The sequence below is a fragment of the Sphaerodactylus townsendi genome, unplaced genomic scaffold (assembly GCF_021028975.2).
Source record: "Sphaerodactylus townsendi isolate TG3544 unplaced genomic scaffold, MPM_Stown_v2.3 scaffold_18, whole genome shotgun sequence".
Lineage (NCBI taxonomy): Eukaryota > Metazoa > Chordata > Lepidosauria > Squamata > Sphaerodactylidae > Sphaerodactylus > Sphaerodactylus townsendi.
The window spans coordinates 4,208,634-4,226,652 of NW_025950341.1; the positions used below are offsets into that span (position 1 = coordinate 4,208,634).

The following is an 18,019-nucleotide window of genomic DNA, read 5'->3' on the forward strand; positions in this document are numbered from 1 at the left end:
TAACCACTACGCAGAATCCTTCCCAATGTATTGTCAGAGCTCATGATTCTTTTCGGGTCTCAGGATCAATCCCAATATAGTGTTTCACAATAAAGGAAGTGTCCTTCCTGGTTTTATTTAATGTGAAGGGGGAAGAGTAGGTTTGCCAAACCCGCTTTGAGAAATACCTGGAAACTTTGGAGGTGGAGCCTGGGCGTGGAGATGTCTGGGTAGGAATGGGACCTCAGTAGAGTCCCATAGAGTCCACCCTCTAAAACAGCCATTTTCAATAGCGGAACTGATTTCCGTTGCCTGGAGATGGCGAGTTCTGATTCCAGATTTCCCAGCCCCACCTGGAGATCGGCAACTCTCGGGAAGAGTCATCCATGCAACGCCCTTGCAAACGTTTACAAGCAAACATGTTACATATCTCACAGGTGTGCATCCACAACACTCTCTTGGAAAGTCAACTGAAAACACAGGAACAGTATCAAAAGCCACACTCTAGGGTAGACATTCACACAGCAAGGGGCCAAAGGAAGAAAGTTTTGACAATCTTAAAAAGTGTTAAAACAAGTTCTTGGAGCATAGGTCTACTATTAGCTATTAATTAATGGCCTGCATGTCTAGAGGCCAAACACTTCCGGCAAACACGTGCTGGGGAGAAATCACAGAAACATGCTTTTGAGAACCCACAAGCACCAAAATGGGTAATTCTGCAAACAGACTATGAGAGTTAAGTGGATGATGGTCTCATCTAGCAAGACAGACCTTTCGTTTCACACATGAAAAATTGGTTGAATCACTTCCTTCTTACAAACCCGCTTGTCAAGCAAAGTTTATTAAAGAGGGTAAATGCCATTATATGCTACCTTAATGCTATGTTTTGCACACGGTCTCTAGAATCAGAATCTGTCATGGGCCTAGACCAATATAAACTAGCATTAGTATACATCATTAAAGAAAGCAAAAGGCTTAAAGCTGAAAAAGAATAGGCACAAAGGGACAAGGAAATCATCAGATGAAGTACTGTAATTATAACTTTGAAATCTAAGTTTATTTTAGGCATTGACCATCCTACGTTGTATTTCATGTGCCGCTGGGCAGAACTTAGCAACATCATATGTTGTATCAGAATTGAGATCTGTGAGCAGCATATAAGTACAAAATTGTCCTGTCTTTAGATTTAAGAGGTAATGTTGGGAAAGCAGAATGTTTGGAATTTTTAGGGGGCGGGGGAGGGGAAGTGTGACAGGTACTTTATTTGATAGAGCAACTGAAAATAAATTATCAAGTGAATAAGTTCATGTCAGCCAGGCTCCAGCAGGCCGACAGATCTGGACGTCAGCATACAAAACATAATGATACACTTATTTAAATAGCACAATTTTCCAAGCACTGTTGTATTAAGGATGTCCATCACTTTGATTTTTGCCTATTTATTTAACGGATACGCTTTAAGTTTCTTGCAGCCACATTTGAGAACTCGCACCTTACAACGAGCATGTTTAAATTCATTCCACCGATTGCTCCTGAGCAACAACAAAGAGAAACCACCTAAGAAACATCTACTACCAAAATATATGAAACTAGTATTTATTCCAAGCCTACCGTACCAAGAAATGACAGAAGGCTTCTCTCATCTTCCATGCAGGTATCCAGCCACTCAGCTGTATCTCCCGGAGAAAGGAGACTCATTCTCCAGCCAGAAAACTTTTCCATACAGAAGACAATGGCCGAGCGAAGCAGAAAAGGGCTGGCGGGAAGATGAACACAGTCCTGGGAGTCCAGTACTTAGGTTATTGACTGGACTGGGCAAAACGACAGGGAAAAGGGGAGAAGCCGATCTGGCCTAGCTCTTAAGTCCCTAGCTGTCAGACCTTCCTGATAAAGAAAGCATGAGAGGCTGCCGGAGAGAAGATGGGTTCCAGTTTCTCAGCTTAACAAGGAAGATGAAAAACAATGTGATGGAGGGTAACCTATATCTTAAAACAATAAAAGAAGATCTGAAAATATGAAGGAAACAGAAAGACACAGAAGACTGGCTCCAAAGCAGATGAGATCAGCAAGCCACACATAACACGTGAAAAACAATAAATGGTAACACATCACTGCCTTCCTTTTTAGGGGGGAAAAGGTAAATAAGGTTTCAGCAGCTAGGAGTTTTCCCCTCAGCTTCCCCAAGAAAACTTAAAGACTAGTTAAAGCCCTGTAACAATCCCAAAGACCTGCATGGCCACCAGCCCCTTTTTGCTACAGCTATTATTACAATAGCATCCCAGTCTTTCTTACAATGCATTTGCTCATGCGATGGCAGGTTGATCAATCTGTGAATAGGAAGCGCCCCTCCCCTCCCTTCCCCACCCCTCTCCCCCTCCCCTCTGCTCCCCTCCCGCATGGCGGCTGCATTGATCGACAATAATGGAATCTGTTTCTGACTGCCAGCAGTAGCATTAAGGATATTAGAACAGCTCCTCTTCATCAGAATGAGAAGAAGCAGTCAACGGTAGGCAGGACTCTGACCTCCTGAGTTAATAGGGCTCCCTCCTGCCTCCCCCCATCCATTGGGGAGGACAAAGAAGAGGGGTCAGGAGAAATGAGTCCTGTTAGTAGAAATCAAAGGAGCCAAGACTACAGACATACAGTCCGCCACAGACACAGAGTCCGTTTAATTGACAAAAGGAAAGAGCATAACAAATCATGACCCCCCCCCCCCTCCTGCAGCTGGGCAGTGGGTGCTTGTCACGATCTTTTGCCACTGCAACACAGAACAGGGAGCACTGCTAAGAGCAGAGGATTTAGAAGATATGCTTTATATGGCCTAAAGGGTCACTTTGCAGGTTTGTACAAATGCAAGCAACGTTGAACCCTGACAAATGAGGGACGCCTGGGCCCTACAATTTTTTTTAAAAAACCCAACAACACGCTTTTGTCCTCAGTCCTGATGTTCTGATGAAACTGTTCTCTTTAAAGGGACAGGTTCCATTTTTCCTATTTGAAGAAAATCTATATTTAAAAAATCTTTGCTGTATGCTGCATCCTGATTTTTAGATGGTCTTTTAACAGTAAATATACAGAGGGAAGTAAGTAAGGCTAATTTAGTGGCAAGGAATTTAAAAAACACACAATAAAATAAGAATCAGAAGAAGAAAAAAACTATCTTACAATGCTCAAAGCTGGGGGAGGGGAGGGTGGAGCAAAGGGAAAGAATTACAACCATGTCAAACGAGGCAAAAAGTCCAAACACTTTGGCATCCTGCAGTTTATACAATTTTGATATAGGGCAGAGTTTTACTTATTTTGTGTAAAGCACTATCCCAAAAGCCATTTGTGAGGGAAGTGAAAGCACTAATGCCACAAGTAAACATGAGCTTATTTAGTAGCTCTCTTTCTCAAACCAAAAAGTTCTGACAACTGAAATGACACCAAAGAGATCTACCTGCCGTGCGTTTCTCTAAAAGCCCTGAACAGGACTCTCCTTGGGCCAAACTGAATGAGACGATCTCATCATGGCTGCCATGAAGATACTGCCACCATTTTAAAGTAGTTTAAAACTGCCGCCTAAGTGCAGAGCTGTCTGCCCCCCCCCCCTCACCTTTTCAAGTGTCAAACCAACTATTGAGAGGGATCAGGTCCTCATAGCATTTTAAAATGGCTTTAAAATGGTTTTGTCATCCTCGGGGTCATGTCTAGTTTGGTCCTTAAAAGGAAAGAGCATAACAAGTAAACCTGGGGTTTTATTATGCTGTTAGTTTCAGCAGGGACCCTTGAATATCTTGGTGGCACAACTCTAGGTAGAGTAAAGAAATTATAAGATACTGGGCGTAAAAACTTAACCCACACATATGACTTTCAATTGTTTCCAGGATTTCTCTCTCTCTCTCTCTCTCTCTCTCTCTCTCTCTCTCTCTCTCTCTCTCTCTCTCTCGCACTGTTAAGTAATGAGGCAGCGGAAGAAAACTCCCTTTGGATTTCCCAGACACAATGTGTTATTATGTACAAAAGTATAAGTCCTATTTTAAGTACTAAAACCAGTTCACCAATCTAAAAGGTTGGTGGTCGTTGCTGATTTTACAAGGATGATGTTCTAGATCAGTGTTTACCAACCTTTTCGATGTCATGGTACCCTTGACCTCACTCTCCTTATCTCACAGTACCCCTGCCATCCCCCACCTTCCCCTCCCAGTGCCCCTGCTTGCACCACCCCCCACCCTCCCCTCCCAGGGAGAAGGGAAGAACTGGCGGGGGGGGGGCAGGAAGTGGCTGCTGACCTTGTGGCAGGCCCTGCCCTGAGCCAGCTCCATGTCCTTGCTGGCGCCAGCAGGAGACACCACAAAAGTGAGGGGGGGGGTTAGCATCGCCACGGTACCCCTGGGACATGCTCACAGTACCCCAGGGTACCACGGAACCCTGGTTGAAAATCACTGCTCTAGATGAACACACACAGCTCTTCTTGATATTGACCAAGTCAGGAAAACAGTCATATCTTGTGTGATAAATTTCAGTGAAAGTAAATCTCCTTTGCCTTTTGGCAAATTGTTTTTATGACTAATCCCTTTAAAAAACAACACCTTTTCCTCAGGATTAATTTGCCCAGCTGCAATTTAGAACATTTTTTAAAAATATGTCTTTATTAGACTAGAATCTTCCACCTCTTTCTCTGTGTTGGTATTCCCATTGTTGGAAGATGGTGCTAAATTATTATTATTATTATTTTAATTCTGAAGATTCTCTAAAAACCATTCTTTAAATGAAGGCATTAATAACTTCCAGACATTCAGTTTCTTTTAAATTGCACCAGTTCCCTCTTTTATAAAGAGTTACTAAATAATGTATGGCCTGCAGGTTATGAATATATAAATAAACAGTGCAGTACACATAAACAAAACCAAATCAAAATAAGCAAAAGATATATATACTGCAGCTACAATCTGACGCAAAGTAAGAATTTAATACAATAGGAAGGTGCAACACAACAGGTGCTCTGAGCAAGAAATACAATACTAGAAAACAGCAACAGTCTAGAGCAGGGGTCTGAAACCTGCAGCTCTCCAGATGCTGGCAGGGGCTGATGGGAACTGTAGTCCATTAACATCTGGAGAGCCGCAGGTTTCAGACCCCTGCTCTAGAGCAACTATATACACTGTGACCCCCAGGCAAGTGGCTTTCCGACATGCCCGGAATTTGCATTTGGAAGTTACATTCCAGTCTGTGACCACCTCTCCTTCTCCACCCCCGCAACCCCCCCCCCCTTAGATTCTCTCTGGGGACCATCGGGACATGTTTTACTTGATCCACCTGTGTAAGCAGTGAAGAAAATAGTCTGGTGGAAAAGACATCCCCCTCCCCTCCCAAGATTCACTGAAATCTTGGTTTCCACAATACAGGAGGCAGCAATGGAAAGGGCAGGAGCGACCATGAGGGAGGGTGGGGATGGCCTAACCCACTTTCAGAAGGTTCTTGACCCATATTTGGGTCCCAACCCACAGGTCGAGAAACACTCTTCTGCAAGGGGGGGGGTTACTTGGGTCTTCCGGGCCCCACTTTTACACTCCCTCCAGTCCCTTGTGCTGCATGTCAGTGCATTGGGGGGGGGGGGGCTGCTAAGGCGAAAACACACCGCCCCATGCTGCTTGATTCGAATTACTGGGGCGGCTCATGGAACAGTGTAGACGCAACGGCTCCTAGGCGAGCTGTCTGCTTCCAAGGATGGGGTGGGCAGCGGATTCCTTTAATCCGATACGTGCCTTTTTCCTCCTCTTCCAGTGGCAGGTTGTGTGACCGCGCCTGGAAGATGGATCACCCGGCTGCACATCCCTGCTTCAAAACAGCAATCAAAAAGAACCGTACTCAGTGAAACAAGTAGTAATCCAACCAATGAATCCAAACAAGTACTAATCCAACCAATGAAATATCCAGTGAGCACAATATGGGCACAAAAGCAAATAGTAATCCAACCAGTACAGCAATGAAATATCCAATGAGAAGATTCCAGTAGAAACAGCTCAAATGAGTACAAAAGGACAGGCTTTTCGAATAACAGTGATTCCTGTTTCATATGGGAATAAAACCCCTTTCCTTCTTCAGCAAAGGAACTGTATGTATAACACTGCATAGTGTTGTGCTGTCTCATCTGAGTATTGTGCTATCTAAAACGACGCTCCTCAGGGGTTGGATTTGCATTCAATATTCTGCAATAATGGGCCCTTAAAAACTCTAGATAAACTCTGCCAAGGTTCCAAATCACAATGCTGTGGGGTTTTATTCCCATATGAAACAGGAATTATTGTTATCCAGAAAACATGTCCTTTCACAATCATTTGAGCTGTTTCTACTTGAATGTTCTCATTGAATATTTCATTGCTGTACCGGTTGGATTGCTACTTGTTTCACTGGGTTCGGTTGTTTTTTATTGCTGTTCTGTATATAGTTGCTCTAGTCTAGACTGTTGCTGTTTTCTAGTATTGTATTTCTTGTTCAGGGCACCTGTTGGGTTGCCCCTTCCTTCTGTAGTACAGTCTTACTTTGCATCCGATTGTAGCTAAAATATATATGTCTTCTGCAGGTTATGAAAAAAAACTGTGCAGAAGAACATATTTTTCAAAACAAATTCTGCAAACTACATATACTGGTCTTTGTCCACAAACAGATTGTATACAACCTCAAATGGGATGACCTTTCTTGAATCCCAAAAGGTTGAGAACATAAATAACCAAAGAGGATTTAAAATCCAGAGTTTGGAGTGGGAATGTGTATGTCGGGATCTGCTGCTTTAAATCAATAATAGAAATCCATTTCAAACAAATGATGGAATATAATTCAAAATCTCTCCTTAAACAATTTATTTTAAGAAGACCTTGCTTCAAAATTAAGAAAAATGCCTTTATTCAAAACAAAGTGTCCAAGGAAATGCAGTCCTGGATCTCAGTCTGTATTTTAGACGTGTCTGAAGTAAGAATGCACTAGCTACATTTCTATGGATCATATCAATGGATATTTGTCTACTGGTACCTCCCCATTTGTTAGAACTGTCATCCTACACAATTATTATGCTGAAACCCATGAAAATGTAAGCTGCTTTTGCTATCCTAGAGATTTAGAAGTCGCATCCTCCATAGGCAAAGCTTCTCAGAAGTTTGGATGTGAGCAATTTAAAAAGCAATTTAGTAAAATGATCATTCATAATGCATGCAAACTGACTCCAGAGCCATGGAGAGAGCTGCTACATGAACACAAAAACAGATAAAGCATTACTATTGCAAATCAAAATAAATTCTTATTCCATGCATTAAGAAGCAGAGAGGTGAATCGGATGCAGCCCATTTAGAGAGGCTTGACCGAACAGCCATGCTGTCAGTCACTGACTGCTTTTGGGGCAATGTATGCATAATCAACAGGGGTGACGTCTCTGCTAAAGTCATTCACATTATGGCTAGAGTTAATTGAGCACTGAAGGAACAGGCTGTACTCAGTGAGCTGCTTGTTTCCTCCCATTCCACAGGTAACAGGATGGGCCTGCCAAAAGTACAGAAAGCTTCCTGAGATCTAAGACTCCAAAACTGCAGCAACAGCTCTGCAAATCGAGAAATACGAAACCCAAACATTTGATTCAGATGCAGTCTGATGCTATGTGAAACATGCTTGATATGAATCTGAAGTGAGCTCTTCTTCTTTCTCCCTTCTCCTGTACTGCTACTTCCTCCTTTCTTTGTTGCTTAGAGACAAGCCATAGTTAGTGTTACACCCAGATCAGCAAACTATGGTTAAAATTTGTCCTCCAGACGAGAATGGCAAGGCTGTACATTTGAAATGTGAGTTCAGAGGGCACGCACCAACGATAGCCAGTTCAAACGGCATAAGGAAATGAGGGAAGGACAGAAGGGAGTGCAAAAATCTGATGCTCAATCACATAGTGCCAAGTCATGGCTTGCTATTATGTCTGACCTGAGCTGATGTTCTGAAGTTTGTTTGGAAACCTGATTTAATTTCAAACTACATCATAAAATGGAATGTAAGAAGTTAGCAAATTTCCAGTTAACTAGGAGAAACTAAGAAAAGCTTGAAAACATGACTTAGTTCGCCTGTTTACATAAGGGAACTCCGGTGTCAGAGAAATCTGTGCTTTGGACACCTGCTGGGCCTAAAACCATTTAAGACTTGAAAGCACTTTGGATCGTGCCTTTTTTGTTCTTGCAGGCCTGTAGTACCACGAATGCTGCATGGACAATGTTTGCTATTGGATCATTTGAAAACCTCATTAGTTGCTGGCTCCTTAATACATTTCCAGAAAAAGGGGGTGCTGCTATTCTTTTCCAAATTTCTGTCTCCTTTTGCAGATAACCCAGGGCAAAAAAGCTGCGGACTTTGCTTGTACATAACCTTGCAGGGACAAGGTGAGGATTTTAGGGGCATACTGTTCATCTAGCTCACTGCTGAATATTCCAGCAGAGATGGTCTCAAGCTCTTGACTTTTGTTTCATACAATACCAATAATTATGCTGTGTCCCTCCTAATCGGGCCTGGTTCAGGACACCAGGGCCTTCCATGGAACTGATTCCAATACATGAAAAAAACAAACTGCTGAACAGAAAACTGGTAATCTGGTAGAGGAGCTAAATAGGAAACCTGGTCAGATCACTAGCTCCTTCAAGCTTAGGGGAGCATAGCATCGTCTCACCATAAGGGTAGTGTATGCCATCAACATCTGATGGATACAACAGATTTCTAGAACACTCTGGGGCAGGGTCTGCAACCTGTGGCTCTCCAGATGTTCATGAACTACAATTCCCATTGGCCATGCTGGCAGTGGCTGATGGGAATTGTAGTTCATGAACATCTGGAGAGTCACAGGTTGCAGACCCCTGCTCTGGGGGATCCTGGTGTTCATCCTATTGGAGCCTTGTTAGAGCAGTATTGTGATATTTAACAGTGTGGACACACTGGACAGAGTGTGTAGCAGACTTCCCTCTGTGACACACCTCAGAAGATGCCAACCACAGATGGAGGTGAAACGTTAGGAACAAGATCCACCAGACCACGGCCACACAGCCTGGAAAACCCACCACAACCAGTTGAATCCAGCTGTGAAAGCATTTGACAATACTTAAAAAAAACTGTTTAGATACTTGTACCCTGCCTCTCTTCCCATTGGGGATACAAAACAGCTTGGAACATTATTCCCCCCCCTCCCCCCCCCAGTTTTATCCTCACAATAACAACCTGTGATGTAGGTTCAGCTGAGAATGTTTGTGACTGACTCAAGGTCACCCAGCAAGCTTCTATGACAGACTGGGGATCTGGGCCACCCAGATCCCAGGCTGATCCTTGAAATGCACTTTGTTTGTAAGATGCTTTTGAACAGTGCAGTAAACAGCAACAGTTAGGAAATAAAAACAATAAGATGGCATTTCAAAATCCCTTCTCTCCTCCAGATCTGGTGTTGGTAAATGCGCTCGCAACAAGTTAAACTTGCTGGCTCACTGTGAGCGAGGCAGACAGTGCCTTCAGCACTCAGGGTGGAGATGTCCTGTCAGTCATCAGCCCTAGTGTGTACCTCTCATGTTCTTGCCTGCGTCTTTCCAGGTGCTAAGGAAATTACACGTTTGCTGGCATCAGCTGAGTGCTAAGCTCCTCCTCTGCTACACTGTGCCTGGCCTAGAAGCCGTGATGAGCTAAGGAAAGATTGAATCACTCGTACCCTACAGCAGAGCAGCTTCTTAAAAAGAGCAAACGTTTGATAATAATCAGTCATAAGGACTCCAGTAGCTGTGAAGTAGTGCCACAGCGCAAAGGGATTACAAATCGCACCATCTCACAAACACTCCCAGTTCCACTGCCTTGACAATTTCAATATTAACGAACCCGCTTTTTCATCAGTCCATATCTTCTGAATGAGATCACTGCTTTGATATCTTTTCCGACTTTTAATCCAGAAGGATTCCAAAAGGTGACTTATGCAGAACAGTGAAATACAGTGAACGATGGGGTGCTTCCTCTAATGTAGGGATGCTGTGGGGTGATAGTTCCCACCGCCAGAGGCATAGCAAGGGGGGAAAGCGGCGGATGCACTGGTGCGTCCTCTGCCCCTGTTCTGCCCCCCCCCCCACAGGGGGGCACGCCCAATGTGTCGTGAACCCCACCGCCCCAAACCCAGACATCATTAAACCATTTTGGTTGTTACCATCCCCTTTTTACCTAGCCACACTCACCCAGCTCTGTGTCTTTTACCCTCACCTCAACAAAATTTAGCTAGATTTGCCTCAATACATTTCTCTTCTTGTTACAAAATGTGGCTATCCCGTATAGGCTTGCCATTTTAATGCATGCAGAGAGAGCCACACTGGGTCACAATAACCTCACCAGTACATTTTTGTTCGAGAAGACAAACACTGCAAGTCCCAGTGTAATCTGTTAGAGACAAGGTCATCCTCACCATGGCATTGCTCCGTTCTAATTATTTAATCATGTGCTGGTGAGCTATTTTGCACAGAATCTCAATGGGAGAATGCTGACATGGACTCACTACACAGTTTCAAGCAGGACATATGTTTTAACAAGCATAAATGGAGATACTGATGAACTCAATAGAGAGCAAGGAAAAGCTTAGACAGAAAGGTTCTTTTTTGGTATGTGTGCAGGTATGGCTAATGACAATTTGAACACTCGGGCCCTTTCCGCACATGCAGAATAATTCACTTTCAATCCACTTTCAGTGGACTTTGCAGCTGGATTTTACTGGGCGGAATAGCAAAATCCACTTGCAAACAATTGTGAAAGTGGATTGAAAGTGCATTATTCCGCACGTGCAGAAGGGGCCTCTCTCCAACAGGATCTTTGTGCTGCTTTCCTGGTTAATTTAAGCTTTGCAATGATATGGATAGGTTAGCACTTTAAACATATAGGACATTCACTACAAACAATGACAATATGCATCATCCTGGTAGACAAACTAGGGAGTTGGAATTGGCAGCATACTAAGGTTTGGTTCAGTGTAAATGTGTGGAATGGCCCTGAAGTCTTACAAGAAACAAGCTGGAGGCAGTTATAAATCTGTGGAGACAGTCAAGAATGCTTCCTTAATGGCAATTTGGATGAAAATATTGTCTAGGGAAAAAACTAAATTTTTTTTAAAAAAATGGAGTCTAAGGAATCTTACAATCAACCTAAATAAAAAATATATTGAAGGCCAGCCTCCAGCCATGTGACAAGTTATGATCCTACCACACATACATTTCCTTGGACTTCTAAGAGACTGTGAGAATGTAATAGTGCCTTGTTCACTGTGCGGTTGATGGTTACTGGCAGATAGCTCTCCACCTGGTTAGGACCACCAAGAAGCTTACGTACCTATTAACTTACGTATGGCTTATTTTCTCCCCAATGGAAACCCCAAAGCAACTTACATTCTCCCCTCTTCCATTTGTATGAGTTTAAATGGCACGCCATCCACTTTTCAGACGGTTCAAACAATATGGATCTCTTCCCTCTATGTTACTTAGCTCCATTTCTTTGGAGGCAGGTCCCTCATTGCAAAAACCTCTTTCATCTGCTCCATTTAGCATGAAACAGGTGCAGGAAGGAGGAAGGGGGGAAAAAGGGAGTGCCCTTGCTGTGTCATAACAGAAACTCCCATGGCTAATGAAGGACAAGCATTGTTAAAGCTATGAGGAGAATCCCCACCCGACGTTGTTCATAAACAGAGAGGTCATCAATATGTTGCCTGGAGAGAGAGCTTTTAAAAGCCAGCCTTGTATATCTCAAAACAGACAGTACTTACTGATTGGAAACAGAAGCCAAGAAGCCACATGACTGGGCTGAAAATGGACTGGAAAGGTGGGGGGGGGGCTGCCACAAGGCAAGCAGAGGGCAAAAGTCTGAATAACTCTCTTTCATGCAGGTTTCCTTTCATACAGCTAAAGACACCAAGTGGGAAGGAAGAAACTTTTTAAAGAACAATTAAAAAGTTTAGAATGCAGCACATTTGAAACTATGAACATGCAAACTACCGGTATGGACTCTGCCTCTCGGGATGACTTTGGGTCAGTCATTCACTCCCAGCCTAATCCACCTCACAGGGTCGTTGTGAGGATAAAACAGAAGAGGAGATAATGGCATAGGCTGATTTGGGTCTGTTTCAGGGAGGAAGAAGAGCCAGTGTAGTGTAGCGGCTAGAGTCCTGGACAAGGATTGGGGGGGGGAACCAGGCTCAAATTCCAACTCTTTCATGGAAGCTTGTTGGTGGATCTTGAGTCAGTTACATGCTCTCAAACTAAACTGCCTCATGGAGTTGTTGTGATTAGACAACGAAGAATGTGAGAATGCTGTTAGTCACTTGGGGTCCTCATACAGGAGAAAGTCAGCGCACATGAAGTAAAACTTAAAAAATAAACATGGCTACTGAGCCTTCAGTTGTTGTAGAAAAGAGGGCATTTCAGCAGGCACTACTCCTCTCAAGCTTCCATTTATCACATGTAATTAACCTACAAGGCAAACTTAGGCATCAGAATATTACATGGAGTTAGTTCAGGGCATAATGAATACCTGCTTAAAATCTCAGCCAACCATCAACTCATTCAGTGGTCTAAAACTCTGTTCTCTCAGCATGGGGATTATAGCCTTCCTGACAGAGTTATCGAAAGATACTTGGATCCAGAGCAAAATTCTATGGGCACAAGTATTTCTATCTAGAACATGACTCTCCTGCCTGGCATCTCCCAAACCAGCCCCCAAATACCTCCTCAAATCCTATTCCTGGAGTTCACCTGCCCCCAGGAACAGTTTTGGAGGGCATTTGTTGTTGCTGTGGAAAAGGGGCAAAAGGAAAGCCATGGTCTCTGAACAGAAATCCTATAGAAACACCACACTGGATCCAAGCTATAACGCTTGTGAAATGCAATTTCACATGGACTGCACTGAATATAAATACTATGTAAAAAATGTCCAATAAAAGATAAGAATGGTGTTTCTAGGGTAGCCAGGAGATGAGACCCTAAAAGAACTGTGCAGTTGCACAAGGGTACTCAGATGTCACAACTGATTTTAGATCAGAGCAGCTGTACAGCTGAGATAGTCCTCTTAAGAAGGTGTAGATATATTGTCGAAGCCTTTTACGGCCGGAATCACTGGGGTGCTGAATGGTTTCCGGGCTGTATGGCCGTGTTCTAGCAGCATTTTCTCCTGATGTTGTGCCTGCATCTGTGGCTGGCATCTTCAGATAATCCTCTGAAGATGCCAGCCAGAGATGTAGGCGAAACGTCAGGAGAAAATGCTTCTAGAACATGGCCATACAGCCCGGAAACCACAGAGCACCCCAAGGTGTAGATAGTTCCTACTAGAAACCACAACTTCATTTTTTACATGAGTCCTCAGTGACAAGGAGGGACAGGCAGCATGTCACGATGCCCCTGGCATTAGCAGTCTTGGATATCCTGCTGCATTGAATAGAAGCCATTCATTGTGTTTTCTTTGAGTAGGAGTATTCATTGAGTAGGAGCCGTTTAGATTTTCACAGATGAATATTGCCAGTTCCACATTCAAGACAGTCTGGAATATCTCTTGAAATGTTGCTCTTGGGGAGGGGGATCAGAAGACTCCCATGAAAAGGGATAGCAAAAAAATTGTTTCCCTCCTTGCATCTGCAAAAACCTAGGTAGGACCCACGCCATTTTGTGGAAGAGAAAGGTGGTCCCCACAAGCATCTCAGGCACCCCTTCCTTATTCTGTTTGTACCCTGTTTATAGGATACCTTTGCTCCCGAACTCTTCTTCAATGTCCTTAACAATAGAACTCTATTTTCAGCTTTTTTTTCAGTTACCTCGGCTAGGATTCAAATAGGCAGTTCTGCTCATAATGGAAGTAACCTCTGGCCCACATGGGCATGAAGATGTTCGACCTCTCTCCCAACTTTCCAGCAAGTCACCCAGTTGTGAGAACAAGCAGGACCAAATTTTAAGAGGTTATCAGTTGTCTCAGCAGCCGCATCCAGTCACCTTAATACACAATTTAGGTCAAGTGTCCTTTACGTTCTGCTACTACATGCCAAGGAGACCTGTTTGGCAGAAGCAGATTTTTTTTTTGCCAGAGGGGTGGGAGAAGCTGTCACTGTTTATACAGCATCATCAATGAGCCCCAACTTTTAAAGAGCAACAAACAAAATGGCAGGCCCTTGCCCTAAGGCGCTTACAATCTAAAATTCCACAAGGAAGAGACAACAGAGGGAGGAAAGATGCTAGCAGGAGAAATAGATACATTTAAATTCACATTCCTGCACACATAAGCAAACGCAAACTAGAACAATACGTGCTGGCAGAACAAACACTACCTAAAGACTTTATTAAGCTGTGTTGCTTCCTGAGATACTCATAAGAAAGAAGGGAATTTTTAATGTAGAAGTGGACTTGAATACAGGTGGCTGTTCTCTTTTACTTCCCATCACCCTTTTCTTCTTTCCTGCTCTGGGGCGGAGAGGGGGAGTTTCCCATTCAGAAAATTCAGACCACAGGTTATTTGCCATGGAAATGCATGAGCAGCTTTCAGAAAACAACTGGCTATTTGGCTACTGCTAACCAAAAGCATCTTTGCGATTGACTCTAGGAATATAGCAGGAGTTCACTTCTTTGGTTCAAATAAATATATAAAAATAAATGCAGACATATCAAATGGGGAGGGGGTGTACCGAGATAGCCTTTGCCAGGATTTTCAGAAAGCCCTTACAAGATAATACTTTAACATACAAAGCTGAACTTTTTTTTTGGGGGGGGGGGGGGCCCTTTGCCTTGTACAATATGACACCAACAACAAATTAATCATACCAGCTGCTGGTTGTGTATTTCGAGTACAAATCTAACTGTCCATACTAAGGGAGAGAGTAAAAGAGTGCATGTTTTTGTTTAAATCCGGATCTCTAAGGAGCTTTGGATTTAAAAATGCTATTTCGAAGGTTTGAAAGAATTAAGCACGCATAATTATGTACTCCAATTTCTTTCTTTTTTAAAAAAAAAACTCTTATCCATCGTCTCAGAGTGAGGGCATTTAAGTTTGCAGCAGGAATGATGGTAATGAAGAACGGAAAGGGAGGAGCTGTTTTCACACTGAAACCATACGGCATTAGTGTATCTTCTGCAATCAACTTAACTGAAACAAGTTTGTACACTTACTATGTCTGTATCACCTGTAAAAACACTGGACAATCAAATGTTGTGCACACAATGCTCGCAAGATGATACGCTCCCGTATATCAGCTTATGTTTGAAGAGAAGGCACCAGCTTTTCTAATTGAGTACTTCAGGGATTTTCTGCCTATGAAACCTTGCTCCAGAATAATTTGACCCAATAAAAGGGTACCTTCCCTGCTTTGTCTCCTGAGATTCCACAAAAGTATCAAATGCCTTTGATTTCTGCTCAAGAAGAAGGAAGCAAACTCTCCTCTTTTGCCCTTTCTCAAAAGATTGGGGGTGGGTGGAGAAAACAGCTAAAAGAAAAAAAAAGTAATTATTTGGGTAAAAGATAGATAATTTAGTAAACCACTTTAAAAAAAGAAAACAAAAGGAAAAGCTAAGCAGTTCCTTCTCACTTAACTTTTCACAACACAGATTTATTCTTGCTGGATCAAGTCCAGCCAAGAATACTGCAGTATTTGTTGAAGAACAGAGTCCACCTGAAACAGGAACTTACCTGAAACAACCTGCATGCCGTGATCTTGTCAATGCCTTAGTCATGATCCTGTTAGCATGCCAGCTACAGTCTAACACCGCCAATTTTGGCTGCTACGGTCCTTGTCTGTTCTCTGTCTGAGACAAGTTGCAATGAAAAAAAATCCAGCACAAAAAAAAGAGAAAAAAAGAGAGGCCAGGCCAAGCCTCTTTATTCAGTGCCTTGGCTGGGGGTCAGTTAAAACAATAGCTGCCCTTTCTCCTGCTTTCATTCTCTTCGGCTGTATGGGAGTGTGCAGGAATCCCTCTGTGTGAATAGAGGCAAGCTAACAGGGACGGACGCTTCATTTTCCTCTCCCAAAAGGGGTGTGTGCATGCAAGAGCAGGAGGTGGTTTCAGGCGGCCAAAACACGAGCTCAGCTAATGAAAAACGAATACATTTCAGCCCTGCCGTAGGACAATTCATACAATGCCTTCGCTAAACCATCGTCACCGCTGATGAAACTCTGAATTAAGTAGCAGGCAGCATTTTTTTTAAAAGTGCCAGACTTGTTAACGGAGAGGCAGAAAGGTTTCACACAAAACTAAAAGCCAAGTGGAGAACTTTTTCCACCCGTGCCCATTCTCACCAACTCTGGGAAACTGACAACTCCCACCGTAAGACAGATAAAATGCCGGAGCTACATTTTCCCCTACATCTCAGGTTTCAAACTGGAGCTTTTCAAAAGTGTCAGGGGACAGGCTGGGAATATTCACCTACCATCTTGAAAAATAAAACAAACCCTGCGCAATTTCACACACCATGCCTGACACCATGGAATGAAAGCTTCTTCTTTTAAATTTATGAACCCAAAAGGGGAGGGGGAACACACTCCCTGAATGTTCCAGCCTTTTGATGTTCACATCCTGCTTCTAAGACATAATGCTACTGTCGAACACAGAGAATTCTGTCTCATATTTTTATTTTTCTTAATTACGGTTTGACCATCAGCAGGTTCCCACTTGAGTATACTGTCATTAAAGTAGAAGACAGATCTAAGAAGAACGGGTGTGGTATGTGAGAAATTCAATTTGTCAGGTTCCACCATTTAAATATGAACTAAAGACAGACCGAACGTAGGAGCAGCAGTGGGTTGGAGGTTAAGAGCTCGTGTATCTAATCTGGAGGAACCGGGTTTGATTCCCAGCTCTGCCGTCTGAGCTGTGGAGGCTTCTCTGGGGAATTCAGATTGGCCTGTACACTCCCACACACGCCAGCTGGGTGACCTTGGGCTAGTCACAGCTTCTCGGAGCTCTTTCAGCCCCACCTACCTCACAGGGTGTTTGTTGTGAGGGGGGAAGGGCAAGGAGATTATAAGCCCCTTTGAGTCTCCTGCAGGAGAGAAGGGGGGGATATAAATCCAAACTCCTCCTCCTCCTCCTCCTCCTCCTCCTCCTCCTCCTCCTCCTCCTCCTCCTCCTCTTCTTCTTCTTCTTCTTCTTCTTCTTCTTCTTCTTCTTCTTCTTCTTCTGCTTCTGCTTCTTCAGCTTCTTCTATTTTCCTTTTCCCCCTTTCTTTGATTTTTCAGTTTGGACATTCCTATTCTTTTCCTTCTAGTCGGTAGTATTGATTCCATGGCTTGTGGAGAGCCGCATTCATAATGACTCTCAACCAAAAGGGGCACGTTTACTTCCAGTCGCTGACATGAGGCCTGCACTTTAGTGAAGCTCGCAGCTTAACTACCAGTCACAAGGTCTGCCAGGCATTGGCCTTGTCAGCTTCACTGAAATATGAGGCAGGTGCCATACTGGGGAATGGTGATGCGAAGAGCCACAGGTAGCATATTAAAGAGCTCCAAGTGGCTCCTGAGCCACTAGTATCACTGACCTAGATTTGTAGTACTTCCTCACTGCTTGCAGTTTCTCCTATTTTGGGCCCCAGCATCATCTCCCTTCTCCCACCTTGTTTATTTCTGATAAGACTTTATTTTGCCTCTAATGCAACAGCCACTAAGCTTAAAGATAACCCCCTCCCGCCACCCCAGAATAGCAGCTCTGATGAGGACATTAGCAAGCAACTGCTGCAACTTCACAAGGGAAACCAAAACAAAGGCCTCAGAACAAATCATGCTGAAAGTGTCCTCATACAAAGTTAGCAAGACAAGCAAATACAAACTGTAAATTATCTGCACTTCCTTATTCAAATAAACTCAGCCCACTGGAGCTAACATAGCACTGAACTTTAATTGGCATCAGGGGTGTAGCTACTTAAAACTGCACCACACCCCCATAGCTGTTCCCTGCTCTGTTCGAGACGGGGCACAATTGAACACAGGCGAGCAGGGATCACCCCACCCCCAATCTTCACATGGCATTCAACTGTGCCCCTGCCCCGAACTCCACAGGAATTT

At 43.5% G+C, this 18,019-nt stretch overlaps 1 protein-coding gene across 6 annotated transcripts in view; it reads right to left on the reverse strand.

The window, feature by feature from the left end:
- The window catches only part of RASAL2 (RAS protein activator like 2), a 319,429-nt gene that overhangs the window by 111,562 nt on the left and 189,848 nt on the right, over window positions 1-18,019 (reverse strand). Inside the window, exon 1 of one of the 6 annotated variants that reach the window (XM_048482481.1) lies at window positions 15,652-15,938. The exons of the other annotated variants lie outside the window; for them this stretch is intronic. Coding sequence (XP_048338438.1) covers window positions 15,652-15,667 — 16 coding nt within the window. The 5' untranslated portion in view covers window positions 15,668-15,938. Of the gene's footprint in view, window positions 1-15,651; window positions 15,939-18,019 lie in introns of those variants that run through there. 6 annotated transcript variants of the gene reach the window in all.